General features: G+C 44.8%; 1 protein-coding gene across 4 annotated transcripts in view; it reads right to left on the reverse strand.

The window, feature by feature from the left end:
* The window catches only part of LRRC34 (leucine rich repeat containing 34), a 38,946-nt gene extending 24,365 nt beyond the window's left edge, over nt 1-14,581 (reverse strand). For 3 of the 4 annotated variants that reach the window (XM_060171932.1, XM_007522962.3, XM_060171930.1), the window contains exons 1-6: nt 14,303-14,581; nt 12,867-12,987; nt 9,087-9,205; nt 8,937-9,001; nt 4,530-4,613; nt 2,431-2,559 (exon numbers count right to left, since the gene is read on the reverse strand). In XM_060171932.1, the coding sequence (XP_060027915.1) occupies nt 2,431-2,559; nt 4,530-4,613; nt 8,937-9,001; nt 9,087-9,205; nt 12,867-12,987; nt 14,303-14,561 (777 nt within the window). In that variant the 5' untranslated portion in view covers nt 14,562-14,581. The remainder of the gene's footprint in view (nt 1-2,430; nt 2,560-4,529; nt 4,614-8,936; nt 9,002-9,086; nt 9,206-12,866; nt 12,988-14,302) is intronic. The other variant, XM_060171931.1, reaches the window with a different exon arrangement.
* Nucleotides 14,582-19,314: the final 4,733 nt, after the last annotated feature.

Genomic DNA, 19,314 nt, shown 5'->3' on the forward strand with positions numbered 1-19,314 from the left:
CAATAAAAACAAGAGCAACAAAAAGGAAATAAATAAATAAAAGAAAAAAATTTAAAAAAAGAGTGGGTATTCTGTAGCATTAGTTACTGCAATCTGACATTATTATTATTATTATTACTTGCAGCACTGTTATGTCCAAGGGAAAAGGTTTTTTTTTTCTTTGACAATAGATATTAGGGGAAAATGTGGCTGACCATCTCATTGCCTCCCTGGATGCAGCACGCCAAGCCCGCTGGCAACAACTCACGGAAAGTCTGAACTTCACCCACTCAAGTAGGAAGGCCTGGAAGCTTCTTCATAGTCTGGGTGCCGGTAGCCAACCCCCTCCTGTCTCCCATCCTCCCGTATCTCCAAACTCAGTGGCCAGTCACCTAACTCAAGTTGGTCGTGCTAAGATCGACCCAGTCTGGAAAAGAGAAATTTTCCATGAGTGGTCATCCCACCTTCGTTTATCTTGTCCATCTCTCCCTTTACACTGTCTGAACTGGAAGACGCTTTGAAGAGGGTTAAACCAGGAACGGCTGCTGGCTATGATAACATCACCCCAGGACTCATTCTTAACTTGGGCCCTGCGGCAAAGAAGTGGCTCACTTCATTCCTGTCCCACATCTTGGAATCTGAAATTTGGCGTCGTGCAAAGATAATTGCAGTTTTGAAACCAAAGAAAGACCCAACACTGGCCGCCAGCTATAGACCAATTTCTCTCCTCTCTGTGTGTTACAAACTCCTTGAGAGGCTGCTTCTGTCACGTATTTCTCCTCTTACAGAGAAATTCCTATCACCCGCCCAAGCTGGTTTCCGCCCAGGAAGATCTACCTGCGAACAAGCCCTGGCCCTCTCAACTTACATTGAAAATGGATTCCAGAAGAATTTAAAGACGGGTGCTGTCTTTGTTGATCTCACAGCAGCCTATGACATGGTCTGGCACCTTGGTCTCCTAGTCAAGATCTCAAGACGCCTGCCTCCATGGGTGGCCAACACTATATCGTTTCTTCTCCAAAACAGAAGATTTCGGGTGCATCTGGGTGACAAGTCTAGCAGATGGAGACTTGTCTCAAGTGGCCTCCCCCAGGGCTCTGTTCTGGCTCCTACGCTATTTAATATTTACATCAATGACCTCCCAGAAACTTCTTCAAGGAAGTTCATCTACGTCGATGACATCTGCTGTGCAACTCAGGCATCCAAGTTCGACATCCTCGAGGAAACACTCACGAAAGACATGTCTCTGATATCTGATTACTGTAAAAAATGGCGACTAATCCCTAGCACTGCAAAAACGGTATCATCTGTTTTCCATCTACACCATGCTTCGGCCTCGCGTGAGCTTAATGTGCAGCTTGGCAATACGAGAATCCGGCATGAAGCCCCTATCTTGGCGTTACTCTCGATCGCACTCTGTCATTTCACAAACATCTCATAAAAACTGCAGCAAAGGTGGGCGCGAGGAATAACATCATTGCAAGACTGGCCAGCTCCTCATGGGGCGCGAGCGCTTCCACACTACGATCATCATTTCTGGCATTATGCTATTCCACTGCAGAATACTGTGCCCCAGGATGGTTCCGTAGCCCCCATGTCCACTTGGTCAATTCCAAATTATATTCCTCCATGAGGATAATTTCTGGAACCATCCGTTCCACCCCGGTTCCATGGCTGCCAGTTCTTAGCAACATCGCCCCGCCAGATAATCGTCAGGATGCGGCATCATCTAAGTTCATTTCCCACGTCTACGCTCCACCGGACCTGCCAATATACGCGGATATCTTCGCCCACCCTGTCCAACGCTTGACGTCTCGTCACCCAATCTGGTCCCCTACGCCTACACTGAACTTCTCTGTTCCAGACTCTTGGAAACAGAGTTGGCAGTCAGCTGAGGTAAAGAACAAACACCTCATCACAGACCCCTGCAAGCGTCAACCCGGCTTTGACCTAGCACATTATGATTGGGCCCTCCTCAATCGCTATCGAACAGGCCATGGCCGGTGCGCCGCTATGTTCCATCGCTGGGGAGCCAGAGATGATCCGAACTGCCCCTGCGGCTACAGTCAATGACCCACATAGTCAACGACTGCCACCTCTCCAGATTCAAAGGAGGTCTCGAAACTTTACATCAGGCTCAACCTGATGCTGTTGACTGGCTACGAAAGAAGGGCAAGCGCTAGAAGAAGAAGGGGAAAATGAACTCCGAAGACTGTCACTTAGCTGGTGTCGCACTTTAAAAAAAAAAGATAATTTATTTATTAATGACAAAGATAGGAAAAGAGAAAGAATCAGGCATCACTCTGGTACATGTACTGCCAGGGATTGAACTCAGGATCTCATGCTTGAGAGTCCAGTACTTTATCCACTGGACCACATGGTTCTCTATGCTTGTCCCCAGGGAGAAAGGATCCAGCCTCTGGGTGGTTTCCTCACAGCATTGCCACTCACCAGATCACAGTCACCCAGATCCAACTTCTCTAAGGAGGAGTTGATTTGTAGCATTGCAGCAAAAAACATCCCTCCTTCATTTTCAATCTTGTTTCCAGTCATTCTGAGATACTTTAGAGTCTTATTCTTCTGAAAAGGAAATGAACCAAAACGTGGGCTTTAGAAAATATTTTATTTATTTATTTTAATGAGATAAATAGATAAGTAGCAGGTCAGGAGTAGATAGCATAATTGTTATACAAAGAGACTCTCATGTCTGAGGCTCTAAAGGCCCGATTTCAATCTCCTGTACCACCATAACCCAAAGCAGAGCAGAACTGGGAACTCAGAGCCTTGGGCATGAAAGTCTTGAAAGTCTTTTTTTTTTTTCTTTCTTGAGCCATGCATGATGCTGTCTTCCCAGCCTAACTTGGATGTTTGTAAACTATAGAATTCTCTTGGGAGTTGGGCAGTAGCACAGCAGGTTAAGCGCAGGTGGTGCAAAGCGCAAGGACAGGCGTAAGGATCCCGCTTCGAGCCTCGGCTCCCCACATGCAGGGGAGTCACTTCACAGGTGGTGAAGCGGGTCTGCAGGTGTCTATCTTTCTCTCCTCCTTTCTGTCTTCCCCTCCTCTCTCTATTTCTCTCTGTCCTATCCAACAGTGACATCAATAATAACTACAACAAGGACAACAAAAGGGAATAAATAAATATTTAAAAAAAGAATTCTCTTTAGATGACATAAATTAGACTGTTAGCATCTTTTATGGAGAGAGAATAGGGTATATTGCACAAAAGTAACATTCAACTTCCCCAAACAGGTTTAATAGTTGTAGGAAGAAAAAGTTGAAAAGAAGGTCCAGGGAAGAGATGCCCAGAAAATGACCAACAAATAAAATAGGTTAAAGAAAATTACTGGGGCCAGTGGTGTCACACCTGATAAGTGCAAAGACCTGGCTCCAAGCCCCCACTCCCCACCTGCAGCCCTGCTTCATCACTCTCAAATCTTGTCCCCTGCAGGTGGGGGCTGGGGACTTGAACCTGGGTCCTTGTGAATTGTACCATGTGCACTCAACCAGGTGCACCATCACCCGGTCCCCCTCCCTCTCTCTTTTTGTCTGAAAAAAAGTTGGCTCAGCAGTGAAGCCCCAGTAATGATGACAAAATAACAAGTAGGTAGAGGGTTTCTCTAGGGGATGGACATATTTTAAAATCAGAAAGAATGATGATAATACAACTCTGGAAGTACTTTAAAAATGAAATGAACTGAGTACTTTAAAAGGTTAAAAATGGGGCCTGGTTAAGTGCTCACATTACAGTACGCAAGGACCGAGGTTCAAGCTCCTGGTCCCCACCATAGGGGAAAGCTTCATGAGTGGTGAAGCAGGGATGCAGGTATCTTTCTGTCTCTTTCCCTCTCTCTAGCTCCCCTTCCCTTCTCAATTTCTCTCTGTCTCTATCCAGTAATAAATACATTTTAAAAAATAAAGGTTAAAAAATTTTAAAAAGGTTAAAAAGTTTTTTATGTGAATATCTTAATAAAGCTACTTATTTATTTATTTATTAAGAGACAGAGAGAGAGAGAGAGACCACAGCGCTAAAGCTTCCTTTAATGCAGTGGGGGCTGGACTTGAACCTGGATCCCACACATGGCAAAGCAACGTACTATCCAAGTGAGCTATTTTGGCAGCCTAAACTCTTTATTTACTTTTGATATTTTATTTATTTATTTATTTATTTAATAGAGACAGAGAGAAATCAAGAAGAAGGGGGAGAGAGGGAGAGAGAGAGAGAAAGAGAGAGAAAAGAGAGACATTTGCAGCCCTGTTTCACCACTTGCAAAGCTTTCCCCCTACAGGTAGGGAGTAGGGGCTTGAACCCAGATCCTTGAGCATTGTAATATGTGTGCTCAACCAGGTGTGCCCCTGAAAGTGACTCATTTTAAAGATGGATTCAAAATTGTTCATATAATGTCCATATTTTAAGAAATTTTTGTATAACAAAAATGAGCCTTCTCCACAATAGTAAAATAAGTTCACATTTGTATTTATGCTGTTACTTCCCAGCTATTCAAAATTCAAATTCCTAATGAAAAATGTCAGAGACAAAAAAATGCTTACGTATAACGCCTTGGCAATCAGTTCTCCACCTTCTCGGCCAATCTCATTAAACATGAGATTTAAGTAAGTGAGATTGAGTTTTTTCTAGGAGAAGAAAAAAAAATAGTTGTTATATGTGCATTGTCAGACATCACTGACTTATATCTATTTGAGCTCCTTAATTTCTGTGAAAGTGCTTTCTATTTCAAAATATTTTATTTATCTAATATTGGATAGAAACAGAGAGAAATTGAGAATGGAGGAGATAGAGAGAAAAATAACAGAGAGACACCTGCAGCCCTGCATCACCATCCATGAAGCTTTCCCCCTGCAGTGAGGACTAGGAGTTTGAACCTGGGTCCTTGCACACTGTAATGTATGTGCTTAACCAGGTGCACTGCCAACCACTGAAAGTACCCTTCCCCCACTGAAAGTGCTTTCAAAGAAAGCTTTATAATTGATTCTAAAGGGCTCCAGCTGTTTTTTTTCTTCTTGAGGCCAGCCCTCCCTCCCTCCTATGATTCTCCTTTACTCTCTCACATTAATGACACACGCACACTACTACAAACCTACCATCTGTGTGTGTGTGTGGGAAGGGAGGGGTTACCCTACCCAGAAATTCTTTGCTACACCCAATTTTCATGCTGTTAGGAAAGAGTATCCAGTTCTACTGGCTAAGGATACACACACACACACACACACACACACACACACACATACCCACTTTAGACCTCAGTTTCAAGTCCAAGTTATCACCTATTTCTGGTCAATAGATTAGTAATCTGAGGTCCCTACAACCTCCTCCTCAGGTCCATTCATATGCTAAAGAGGCTCGGGAATTCTGAACACTGACTTACACTTGGTTGCTTACTAAAGGATGTGATAAAGAATACAGAGGAACAGGACAGGGTAGTGGCACACTAGGTAAAGCACACAATTACCATAAGCAGTGACCCAGGTTCAAACCTCCAGTCCCCACCTGCAGGGCGGGGAAGCTTCATGAGCAGTGAAGCAGGGTTACAGGTGTCTCCCTGTCTTTCTCTCTCTCCCTATCACTCCTTCCCAATTTCTTTCTGTCTATCCCAAACAGAAAGGAGGGCAGGGTAGACAGTATAATGGCTATGCAGAGAGATATATCCACAGGTTTCCAGTGCATTTCGTGTGTTGTAAATGTACTGAATCAAGGCCCTTGACTTTATTTATTTATTTATTTATTTATTTATTTATTTATTTATTTGTCTCCAGGATTATTGCTGGGATCTGGGGCCTGCACTATGAATACACTGTTCCTGGAAGCCTTTTTCTTTCCATTTTATAGGACAGAGAGAAATTGAGAGAGGAGGGGGAGATAGAGAGGGAGAGATAAAGATAGACACCTGCAGGCCTGCTTTGCCTCTTGTGAAGCATCCCCCCTACAGGTGGGGAGCCAGGGGCTTGAACTTGCAACCTTGGGTGGGTCATTGCTCTTCTCCTGTGTGCAGTTAACTGGGTGCGCCACCACCTGGCTCCTAAGGTCATTGGCATTTTGCAGAACTCATGGTTTATGTCTTTGCCATTAGACAAAATATTTTCACTGTGGACAGAAATTAGAGTATTTTTATGAAGCCCAGTAGGTAGCGCAGTGGATGAAGTGCTGGACTCTCAAGCATGAGGTTCTGAGTTCAATCCCTGACATCACATATGCCAAGGTGATGCTCTGGGTGGTGTTCACTCTCTCTTTTCCCTCCCTCATAAGCAAGTAAATGAATAAATATTTTAAATGAATGTTTTCATGGTAATTTGCAGTATTTCTCTTTTGTGATGACCGTGAGTAAATTGGTTAATACATAGTGATTTTTTATTATTTTTATTGCCACCAGGGTTATTGCTGGGCTCGGTGCCTGCATGATGAATCCATCACTCCTGGAAACCTTTTATTTATTTTCTTTCTTTTGATAGATACAATGAGAAATTGAGGGGGCAGTAGAGAGGGAGAAAGAGAGACACCTGCAGTACTGTTCCACTGCTTGTGAATTTCCCCCCTGCGGGTAAAGAGTTGGAAGCTTGAGCCTGAGGCTTTATGTGTGGTACTATGTGTGTCCTAGCAGGTGCACTTCTACTTTTGGATTTTTATTTATTTTTCTTCTTTTAAATTTTTATTAGTAATTTACAGTATTATAAGGTAATAGAAGTCTAATTCCATACCACTCCCACCACCAAAGTTCTGTGTTCACCTCAATAGTAACCACCATAGTTCTCCCATAGTTGTGGGTTAGTGATATATTGTCTTTTCTTTTTAAAGTTATTTATTTATTAAAGACTTTATTTATTTATTAATGAGAAAGATAGGAGGAGAGAGAGAACGAACCAGACATAACTCTGGTACATGTGCTGCTGGGGACTGAACTCAAGACCTCATGCTTGAGAGTCCAATGCTTTATCCATTGTGCCACCTCTCAGACCACAAGTTATTTATTCATTTACTTGATAGAAACAGGCAGAAACTGAAGGGGAAGGGAAGATAGGGAGAGAAACAGACACATGCAATATTGCTTCATCACTCGCAAAGCTTCCCCCCCCCCCACAGGTGGGGATGGAGGCTTGAACCTGTGTCCTTGTATACTCTTACATGTGTGCTCAACCAGGTGCCCTATTACCTGGCAGATATATATATATGTCTTTTTTCAAGTTCATGGATTTCTTCTTTTATGTCTTTTTTTTTCTTTTCCTATTTGATACAAGGAGAAACTGAGGGGGGGGAGACATATATATATATATATATATATATATATATATATATATATATATATATATATATATAGAGAGATAGTTGCAGACCTGCTTCACCACTTGTGAAGCGCCTACCTACAGGTGGGAGCAGAGGCTTGAATCTGGGTCCTTTTGCATAGTAATATATGCACTTAACCAGGTGCAGCACTGCCCAGTCCCCCAAGCTCATGTGTTTCAATTGACTGTGTTCCATTTGTGAATGAAATCCTCTCATAGTTGTCCTTCCTTTTCCCTCTTCCCTTTCAGATAAGAGAAACAATGCAGACTTCCTCAGGTGTTCTCCAGAATCTCTCCCCTCTCAGTGAGGGGTGCACTTTTTAAAAAAATTATTTCTTTATTGGGGAATTAATGTTTTACATTCAACAGTAAATACAATAGTTTTTTCATGCATAACATTCTCCAGTTTCCCATCTAACAATACAACCCCCACTATGTCATTTATCATCCTTCATGGACCTGTATTCTCCCACCCACCCACCCACCCACCCCAGAGTCTTTTACTTTGGTGCGATATGCCAAGTGGGGTGCACTTTTATTTATTTATTTATTTATTTATTTATTTTCACTCTATCCCCATGGATATCAAAACTTGAAGAGCATTTTAAATTCATGTCTAGAAGTCCAATGCGCTATCCATTGCACCACAGAGTCAGGTGATCATTTAAAATTCATTAGAAGCAATTTGAGCAGATAAGGTTAGGACTGGTAGTCAGAAAAATTTAAAGTCAACAATATCAAAGAGATTTAGAAAGGGATATATACTGCCTTAGGCATTTTATTTTCACTACAAATAACACACACACACACACACACACACACACACATACACACACACACACACTCCTCTGGGGCTACAGAAGGCTTTTTCCACCCCCTCTCTGGTTGACCACCTATCAAGGCCAAATGCAGCCATAATGCATCCTTTTTGCTATGTGTCCCCAAAGTGAGTCTACAACAAAAGGGTGACTTTGCAGCTGCAGTATGTTCCTCAGATCCTGCACACTCCAAGAACTAGCTTTTTTTTTTTTTTTTTTAACCTCCAGAGTTATCTCTGGGGCTCAATGTTCACACTATGAATCCTCTGCTCCTGGCAGTCATCCCCCCCCTTTTATTAAATAGAACAGAGAGAAATTGAGAGGAGGGGAAGGTAGAGAGGGGGAGAAAAAAGATAGACACCTATAGACCTGCTTCATGTGTCTCCCCTGCAGGTGGAGAGCAAAGGGCTTGAACCTGGATCCTTGCACTTAGTACTATATGTACTTAACCAAGTGAACCACTGCCCGGTTCTCCAAGGACTGGCTCTTAACAGGCTGCTGTGAGAGGACAAAGAGAAGGCTGGGAAATAGTTGACACTCTGCCATGCAAGTCCTTGATGGTGTCTTCACTCCTCTCTTTCCCACCATGCCCCCCACTTCTGGGCCCTTCACTTTTTAAAATTATATTTATTTATGTATTGGATAGAGACAGCCAGAAATTGAGAGGGAAGGGGGTAATAGAAAGGGAAAGAGACAGACACCTGCTTTACCACTTGCAAAGAGGGCGGGGAGGGGCAGAGGGAAAAGGGAAGGAAGAGGGAAGGGGGGGAGGTAGGGGAGGGGGAAGTGGCAGAGGGAAGAGGTGGGGGTAGGGAGAGCGGCTTTGCAGTGAGTGAAATACTACCTGCAGGAGTTTGGAAGCATAGTAGGCGCCCACGTCACTGATGCTGTTGTAGCGCATGTCCAGACCTGGAGGAGGCAGAAGGACCCTCAGTACAGACACCTTGAGCCATAGCCCGGAAGAGCAAGGGTAACAGCTCCTCAGGAGACTCACCCTGAAAGTTGAGGTTCTTCCTCAGAACTCTGCAGAGAAGCCAGAAGTCTTCCCCCGTCACTTTCTCCACCGGGATCAGGCGGTTGTTCCCAGGGATGTTCAGGGTGACTCTGTCCTCTCTGTCAAAATGCAAAACAGGGCCATTTTGAAATAGGAGCAAAGAACCAAGGCAAAAAAAAAGACAGGCATTTCTCCTAAAGTATAAGCAGTAAGATCATGGTTTGGATTTTTTAGGAGTGTAGACCAGAGTGTAGACCAAGGCCAGGTAATTGCTTTGTCATGACACACAACCTCCCCACCCCTGTCTTTTCATGTAGATTTATTTTCGAAAGAGGGAAGGAGAAGCAGCAGCAGAAGAGGAGGAAGGAGAAAAGAGGAGCTCAGCCCTGAGCCTGGGACTTCTGAGGCTTCAAGCATGCAAGTCTGATGTGCAGTTGCTGCTCTATGTCCTGAGCCCCCACACCATGGAACTTAAAACATATATTTTTTTAACAAAATATTTATTTGTGGGGAGTCGGGGGTAGCGCAGTGGGTAGCATGTGGCAGGAAGTGCAGGATCCCGGTTGAAGCCCCAGGCTCCCCGCCTTCTGGGGAGTCACAGGCAGTGAAGCAGATCTGCAAGTGTCTATCTTTCTCTCCCCCTCTCTGTTTTCCCCTCCTCTCTCCATTTCTCTCTGTCTTATCTAACAATGATGACAACAATAATAACTAGAACAACAATAAAAACAAGGGAAACAAAAGGGAAAATAAATAAAATTTAAAAAATTAATTTGTTTATTCCCTTTTTGTTGCCCTTGTTGTTGTAGTTATTATTATTGAAAATGATGTCATCGTTGTTGGCTAGGACACAGAGAATTGGAGAAAGGAGGGGAAGACAGAGGGGGAGAGAAAGATAGACACCTGCAGACCTGTTTCATCGCTTGTGAAGCAACCTCCCTGCAGGTGGGGTGCCGGGGGCTCAAACTGGGATCGCTGGTCCTTGCGCTTTGCGCCATCTGCACTTAACCAACTATGCTACCGCCCAACTCCCACATTTTAAAAAAGAATTTATTTATCTATATATGAGAAAGATAGGCAGAGAGAGAAAGAACCAAACATCATGTGCTGCCGGGGATTGAACTTGGGACCTCATGGTTGAAAACCCAGTGCTTTATCCACTGCACCACCCCCTGGACCACAAAACACACATTTTTGTGACAGCTTTGGCATTTCACTGATACAGTCCAAATAGACAACGAGAGGGAGAAAGGGACAGACACTGAAGCTTCCCACAGTGTGGTGGGGGCCGGGCTCAAACCTGGGTCACACCCATGACAAAGCCATTTACTATCCAGGTGAACTATCCTGCAAGTTCTCTACCTAGGTTTATTATTTTATTTCTATTTATTCATTCTTTTTTTGGTTTTTGGTTTTTGTTTTTTTCAGAGCATTGCTCAGCTCTGGCTGATGGTGATGCCATGGATTGAATTTAGGACCTGGGAGCCTCAGGCATGAGACTCACTTTTCATAACCATGATGCTGTCTCTTCTGCCCACACTATGTTTGTTTTTGATACCATTCTATTTGTCATCACTGTTCAAGGGGGAAAAAAGCCAATTGGGCTTACTGTTATGAGTCAGAAAATTATTTAAACCTATTTTTAGTAAGTAAACATAAATAACTAAATTTCTCAAGAGCAGAGGTGATATTTAGTACGTTAGACTATACTTGTAAGTACATATATGTATTTAATATTTTAATGTTCTTTTTGTTGTTATTATGGGGGCTTCACTGCCCCAGATGGACATCTTTAGAAAGAAATACTGAGAGACAGAGATAGAGAGGGAAAGACACCACAGCACTGAAACCCCTCCTCTAGAGTGGTGGGGGCTGGGCTGGAACCTGAGCCCTGCACTTGGCAAAGCAGGCACCTGCCCATGTAAGCTATCTTGCCAGCCCTAATATTCTTGCTTAGTTTTGCTTTCCTGTTGATGCCAGAGATCAAACCCAGGGGAAAGCAAGTGCTTCACTACTGAGCTACATCCTGACCCTACCACTTGCTCCACTGATGGTGCAAAATGTTGCTATACTACATAGTCACTCACAGACACACACACACACAGACACACACACACACACACACACACCACTTTAAAGACAGTGAAAGATGGCAGTGATTTGGGCCAGCCAAATATTACTCAGACAGTGTTCTGCTTTGCCATGTGCCATGGCACAGGCTCAAGCCTAGTCTCTGCTACATTGAAGAAGCTTTGGTGCCGTTTTTTTTTTTTTTTTTTTTTTAACTCTGTCTGCCTCTCTGTCTCTATCAAAAAAAAAAAAAAAGAAATAAAAGAAAGAAAGAAAGAAAGAAAGAAAGAAAGAAAGGAAATCAGTGTTCTGCATCAGTTAACTAGCTCTCAGGAGCTGGGGACAATAGGAGGCTCACACATGAAGACTGGTGATACAGTGCTCACCCCAGTGTCTCCATTGGGACCTGCTGACATGGCCATGCATCCACTTCACTGTCACCCAATCTGGTCCCCTACGCCTACACTGAACTTCTCTGTTCCAGTCTCTTGGAAACAGAGCTGGCAGTCAGCTGAGGTAAAGAACAAACACCTCATCACAGACCCCTGCAAGCGTCAACCCGGCTTTGACCTAGCACGTTATGATTGGGCCCTCCTCAATCGCTATCGAACAGGCCATGGCCAGTGTGCCGCTATGTTCCATCGCTGGGGAGCCAGAGACGACCCGAACTGCCCCTGTGGCTACAGACAGATTATGACCCACATAGTCAACGACTGCCACCTCTCCAGATTCAAAGGAGGTCTCAAAACTTTACATCAGGCTCAACCTGATGCTGTTGACTGGCTACGGAAGAAGGGCAAACGCTAGAAGAAGAACTGCATCAAAAAGGCATCCCAGGTCTGGGGTGACAGCATAATCGTTCTGCAAAAGGACTCTCCTGCCTGAGGCACCAACATCACAGATTTAACCCCCAGTACCACCATAAGCCAAGACTAAGTAGTGCTCTGGTAAACAAACAAGAAAAACAGACAATCATGTCCATTTTACAAACCATTTTCTTTCTTTCACTCCTTCCCTTCCTTTTTTAAAAATCAGAACATTGCTCAGCTCTGGCTTATGGCAGTGTGTTGGGTGGGGGAGGGGGTGTTGGGAGGTTGGGGGAGGGTTGAATCTGGGACTTTAGAGCCTCAGGCTTGAGAGCCTGTTTGAATAGCTATTATGCTATCTCACTTTCTCTCTCTCTCTCTCTCTCCCCTCCCTCCCTCCTTCCTTCTTTCCTTCCTTCTTTCCTTTCTGATAGAGATGGAGAGGCAGAGACAGTGAAAAGAGACCATAGCACCAAAGTTTCCCTCAATGTGGTGGTGGCCAGGCTTGAACTTGAGTCCCACACATGGCAAAGCAGTGCACTGTCCAAGTGAGGTATTTCACCAGCCCTGTTTCACCAAGCATTTTCAAATATCTCTTTTTATTTTTAAAAAATTTGTTTATTTATTATTGGATAGAGATGGAGAGAAATTGAGAGGGGGCAGATAGAGAGGGAGAGAGAGAGAGAGAGAGAGAAAGAGCGAGAGAGGGGCACCTGTAGCACTGATTCATCACCTTTGAAGCTTTTCCCTGCAGTGGGATCAGGGGCTTGAACCTGGGTCCTTGCACACTGTAATATGTATGCTTACCAGGCACACCACCACCTGGCCCTTTCAAATATCTCTAACTGCACTCAGCCTTCCAGGATATCTACACACACAAAGGTCAGAGATTATTGTTCCTGCTTACCCATTCTGGATTTTTTCATCTGCTTCTTGAAGTATGTGGAGTATATAAGAATTAACTCTCTTGGACTTTTTCAGACACAGGCTTTGATACTGTTCCTGGAGGATTCCGACAGGCTCCAGAACTTTTGAAAGGTAGATTCATTAGTGACAAGCATATTGCAATGATCTCAGTAGAATGCAGATGCCATTTGGAAAGAAGCAGCCACTAAGGATGGACAAGCCACTCATTTGGAAATAACACAAAAGGAGAACTGACCTCCATTATGCAATGATGTCCAAAGGAATTAAATACACACACACACACACACACACACACACACACACACACACACACACACACACACACACACTGGATAGAGACAGAGAGGGAGAGGGGGAGGCATAGGGAGAGGGAGGGAAAGTAAGGGAGAGGGGGGGAGAGAGAGATGTTATAGCACTGAAGCTTCCTTCAGTGCAGTAAGAGCTGGGTTTGAACCTGGGTTGCACACATGGCAACAGTGTGCTATCCAAGTGAGCTATTTGACAGCCCAGGAATTAAATATTCAATCCCAAATCAAGCAGCTTTATACACTGTGTTGCCCCGTTTCTGTTCTGTATATTTCACATAGGAGTGAGACCATCCGGCAGCTCTTTTACCTCCTTTCTAACTTTACGAAGCGCTAGCACCTCCAGTTCTAACCACAGTTCCAAAGGGCACAATATCATTTGTTTTGCTAGAAAAAAAATTGTTTTGAAGAGAAATTGAGAAGGGTGGTGGTGTTGGTGGGGGAGAGGGTAGAGACACCTGCAGACCTGCTTGAACACTGCTGCAGGTGGGCCCCAGATCTCATCCTTTTTTTAAATTGCTGGCAACACCCCAAACCTTCTAAAGGGCAGGCCCTGGTGCAGAACACCCCCCCCCACACACACACACACACACACTGAACAGCATCTGTGTGATTGTGGGCCCTGCACTTGCATCCTCTGAGCTGAACTGCCCTTCTGTGCTAAGATGAGATCTGCAAGCACCCCAAAGTGTGAACCCCAGAAGCAAGTGGGGTGGTGTGAGGCTCAGCTTCTGGTGACATGTGACAGAGGGGCGCACACAGTCTGTTACAGGGAGGTGGCACCAAGGGGCTAAGGGACAATGTCTGCAAGACTTACTTGACTTCCATGTCACACCACAAGCCCCCCTCCTCCCGAGGCCCCCATTCCCTCCGCGTCAGAGCACAGCAACAAACACGGCTTCTTCTCAGATATCGCACGTCGGGGTGCGTCTGCCATAGAACTCGGGTTCCCCTCCACTCCCATCCACACTTTGGGCGCCCTGAACCTCCCCCCCCCCCCCACGCACGGGCGCAGCCACAGAGGGAGATACATCCTCTCCCGGACCGGCTGGTGCGAACCGCGCAGCTCGGCCCTGGACAGGCAGGCGCCCCCGGACCCCACGCCTCTTACCGCCCTCTGAGCCCTGGGTGGACGTAGGCGCCAGCGTGGTGGTCTGCTCCTCCCGGCTCTGCATGCTAGTTGCCCTGCTGCCAGACAGAGGCGTTACCATGGCGATCGGGACCACGCGGCCGGCAGGGGGCGCTGTCCCGCCGGGCGCTTGCAGCAGGCGAGGCTCTCCAGTCCTAAACTCGTAGGGGTCCTGCGGCTGCTCGGGTGGGGGTGGGGGCTTCTTAGCCCCCCGTGGTGGTGGGGGAGCAGGCCGCCCCATATGCGGGAGCGGCACTCCGAGGGAGGGCGCCCCAGTTTCTTTACAGGGAAAATGCCCCTAGCTTCAAGGGGGTGCAACTTAGGGCCTGGTGGCCAGGACTATAAAGACGATTATGACACACGCCCCGCAAAAGGCGTGTCTTGCGGAGCGAAAAGGAGGACCAGGAGGGCTTCCCGGAGGAAGTGCCATCCTGACTGGTTGGAGAAAGGCTCCGAGCGTGGGAGGAGCGCAGGTGCTTGGGTGATGAGTGTAGGTGAGAGGGGCGTATGGCAGCGACGTCTTGGGGGACAGGGAGAAGGTGGTTGTTTTTCAGCATTGTACTGTTAGCAGATGAACTGAACAGTCTTTTCCTTTTAAATAGTTTACTATAGAGGGCCTGGAGGTGACACACCTGGTAGAGCGCGCACCTTGCCCTGTGTAAGGATCTGTGTTCAAGCCTCCACTCCCCACCTGCTGGAGGGAAGCTTCAGGGTGAAGCAGGGCTGCTGGTCTCTCTTTCCCTCCCCTTTTCCTTCTCCCTATCTCCCCTTTCTCTCTTAGTTTCTCTGTCAAAAAATAACATAAAATAAAATGACAAACAAGTTTATATGCATATATATGCACATTTCTTGAAGGTGGGGGAGGAACAGTGGATGGCTCACCTGCTGCTTTGCCATACACAGGTTCTAGCCTGGCCCTCAATACATTGAAAGAAGCTTCACTGCTGTGGTTTCTTTCACTCTCTGTCTCTATCTAGTGAGAAGGAAAAAGGGAGAGAGCAAGTGAGAGAGATGAGAAATAAGTGTGTGAGACATAGCGTAATGGTTATGCAAACTAATTCTCCTGCCTGAGCCTCCAAAGTCCCAGGTTCAGTCCCCCCCCCCAACCCCCACAACCACTGCACCACAGGTGAGCAGAACTCTGGTGTTTCTCTCTGCACCTTTTAAAAAATAAAATATTAAACAAGCAAACATTGAGAGTCCAGGGCTTTATCTACTGTGCCACCTCCTGGGCTGCAGCTTCTGCTGGTACTGGACTTTAAACCTAGGACCTCAGAGCCTCAGGCATAAAAGTCTTTTTGCAGAATGCTGATGCTGTCTCCCCATATATACGCTGTTTATAATTTTATATAAGCTGCAGCTTTGTCTCAGTCTCTGGCAGTGTCTGTGTAGAGTATACTATGTCCCACAGACAGCCCAATTTTAAGGCCCTAATCTTTTTTTTTTAATCTTTATTTTGTTTTTTTTGAATAGCTGCTTAAGTAAGATACTACTTTAAAAAAATTTATTTATTCCCTTTTTGCTGCCATTGTTTTTATTGTTGTAGTTATTATTGTTGTTGTTGGACAGGACAGAGAGAAGTGGAGAGAGGAGGGGGAGAGAGAGATAGATACCTGCAGACCTGCTTCACTGACTGTGAAGCAACTCCCCTGAAGGTGGGGAGCTGGGGGCTTGAACCAGGATCCTTATCCGGGTCCTTGCGCTTTGTGCCATGTGTGCTTAACCTGTTGCGCTACTGCCCAGCTCCCTAAGGCCCTAATCTTATCTGCCCATTATGTTATCAAACTTAAAACAGAAATGTGAACACGTGGTAGAAATTTGAGAGGCTGCACATTTGTTAACCCGAGGTGGGGGGGGCAGTGGTGGTTCATCTAGTAGAGTGCACATGTTACCATGCTTGAGGAGCTGGGTTCAAGCCTGCAGGAGGGGTGGGGTGGGGGAAACATCATGAGCATTGGAGCATTGTGGTTCCAGATCCCAAGTGACCAAGCCTTGGCCAGAGTAACTATAATTAGGAAAGTCTCCCCACAGACAGAGAACCCCAGAAGCAGCCTTGATCTAAGCTTAGGGGCTCCTTTTTATTGGGGCCTAATATACTACACCATAGAAAGCAAAGTTCAAAGCAAGTATGCTAAGTATAAACAATTCAAGGATAATAATATGCTTTTAAAAATATTTATTTATTCCCTTTTGTTGCCCTTTGTTGGGAAATTGTGAGGATGTGGTTGAGCTCAGCAGGGCTCACAAAGCACCCTGCATTCCTAATGCTATGGCCTATCTACAAAATCATTGTTTTGCCTGAAAGATCCCCACCCATTCCATTCCTTTGATCTATCTTCTTTCTACCCTCGAGACCCTCCCTGCCTGCAGGGTAATATTAATCCTACCAGTTAAAACCCTCACAACAGTTGCTAAGGAAGTTCCTACCTTTCCAGCTCCATTTTGCCTTTCTCTGCCCCTTTCCTACACATTTCCATTTATGACTTGCCACTTCTGGGTCTGTCTTTTAAAAGCTGTGGCTCTCTGATCAATAAAGACATTGCATTGTCTTGCCACATGTTTGGTTCCTGAGTGATCTCCCTTACATTGCTGAGTGAGTAGCAGCCCAGGCTGGCTCTGGTCGAGTTCTCTCCACCCCGTGGCAGAGGGGTCTCAGGAAAATAAGAAGAGGGAGAAAAAGAACCATAGTGCCTTCGTTAAACATGAGGCTGCAGAAAGCCAGCCTTCTGCACCCCAAAACAACCTTGATCCATACTTCCAGTGGGGGAGAAGTGATAGAAGGAAGAAGATAAGAAGGCTCTGAACTCCTGCTTATCAGCACTCAGAAAGAGAGGAGGAACAGGAGAAGGACATATGGAGGTTGTAATGTTGTCATGAGTGGCTTGGAGGGGAAGAGAGGATTGAATCAGGAAGAAAAATGGGGCAATATATATAAATGTGGACAGATAGTTGTAGAGATGATGGCAGGTCCATGTGGTGGCTTGCAGAAGGGTGACTGAAGATTTAGAACCCTGGTGGTGGAAATGAAGTGTATTTATATCCCTATTGGCATATAAATTTATAAATTAATATTAAATCACTAGTAAAATTATATATATATATATATACATAGTTATGTATATATATATATATATATATATATATATATATATATATATATATATATATATATCTCCACCTGGAATAGCGGAGCTGTGCAGGCACTGAGCCCCAGTGATCGTTCTAGTGGTGAAAAAATAAACCAAATAAACAATAATAATAAAAAAAACTGAATGATTTTCCCAGACATTAACATTACACAAAAAGGGCTAATTATGAGCATGTCCAAACCTTATCTCCTTGAAGTGACGCCACGCCAGCCCTTAGAAGTCATGCAGTGAAGGATTGTAATTAGGGCATTTGTCCACATTAGGGGAGTGGAGCAGTTCCTAGGCAAAATGTAGCCAGAGGAATCATTCACTCTTATTCCTTTTTAAAATCATTTTATTGGTGGGGGTTAGTGGTTTACAGTGCAGTTGTCATCCCCAGCCTAGGTCTTTTACTTTACTTTTTATATTTTATTTATTTATTTTATTGCCACCAGTGTTATTGCTGGAATTCAGAGCCTGCACGATGAATTCACCACTCCTGGCAGCCATTTTTCTTCTTCCTTCCTTCATTTTTTTCTATTTTATTGGATAAGATAGAATTTGGGAGAGGAACAGGAGTTAGAGAGGGAGACAGACAGACACCTGCAGACCTCCTTCACCTCGCTTGAAGTGGCCCCCATCCCCTGCAGATGGGAAGCAGGTGCTTGAACCTGTGTCCTTGTGCTTGGTAACATGTGTGCTTAACTGGTGTGTGCCATGGCCTGCCCCGCCCGTAGGTCCTTTTTGGCCATCATGCACCAGGGCCTGAAAATCACCCCCAGCCTCCTCCCTTCCCCTATTCCTCCAAAGTCCTTTGCTTTGGCGCAATATAGCACACCCAATCCAAGTTGCACTTTGTTTCCTTCCCTTTCTGTCCTTGTGTCTTAAGTTTCACCTATGAATGATTTCCACTTGTGATTATCCTTTCTTTTTTTTCAGATTTTTAAAATTCCCTTTTGTTGTCCTTATTGTTGTAGTTATTATTATTGTTGTTATTGATGTCATTGTTGTTGGATAGGACAGAGAGAAATAGAGAGAGGAGGGGAAGACAGAGAGAGGGAGAAAAAGACACCTGCAGACCTGCTTCACTGCTTGTGAAATGACTCCCCTGCAGGTGGGGAACCTGGGGCTCGAACCAAAATCTTTATGTTGATCCTTGCACTTTGCACCTGCTGTGCTACCACCCAAATCCCATTATCTTCCTTTTTTTTTTTTTTTAGCTAGAGCACTGCTCAGCTCTGGTTTATGGTGGGGGGGGGGGACTGAACGTGGGACTTTGAAGCCTCAGGCATGAAAGTCTCTTTATATAGCCCATATGCTATCTACCCTCACCCATTATCTTCCTTTTGGCTTATCTCACTTAACATGATTCCTTCAAGCTCCATCCAAGATGATGTGAAGAAGGTGAATTTATCATTCTTAATAGCTGAGTAGTATACCATTGTATATATATACCACAGCTTTCTTAGCCACTCATCTATTGTTGGGACACCTGAGTTGCTTCCAGGTTTTGGCTTTTACAAATTGTGCTGCTATGAACAGAGGTATGCACTAATCTTTTTGGATGGTGTGTTTTGTTTCTTAGGATATATCCCCAGGAAAGGAATTGCAGGGTCAAAGGTAGAACTATTTCTAGCCTTCTGAGGGTTCTCCAGACTGTTCTCCACAGGGGTTGGACCAATTTACACTCCCGCCAACAGTACAGGAGGGTTCCTTTGCCCCCACAACCTCTCCAGCGTTTGTTGTTGCTATTGTTTCTGATGCATGATATTCTTACAGGGTGAAATGGTTTCTCCATGTTGTCCTTATTTGCATTTCTCGAATAGTCAGTGACTTTGATAATTTTTTTTCCTTATGTCTGTTGGT

The sequence above is a fragment of the Erinaceus europaeus genome, chromosome 14, assembly GCF_950295315.1.
Source record: "Erinaceus europaeus chromosome 14, mEriEur2.1, whole genome shotgun sequence".
NCBI classification, from domain to species: domain Eukaryota; kingdom Metazoa; phylum Chordata; class Mammalia; order Eulipotyphla; family Erinaceidae; genus Erinaceus; species Erinaceus europaeus.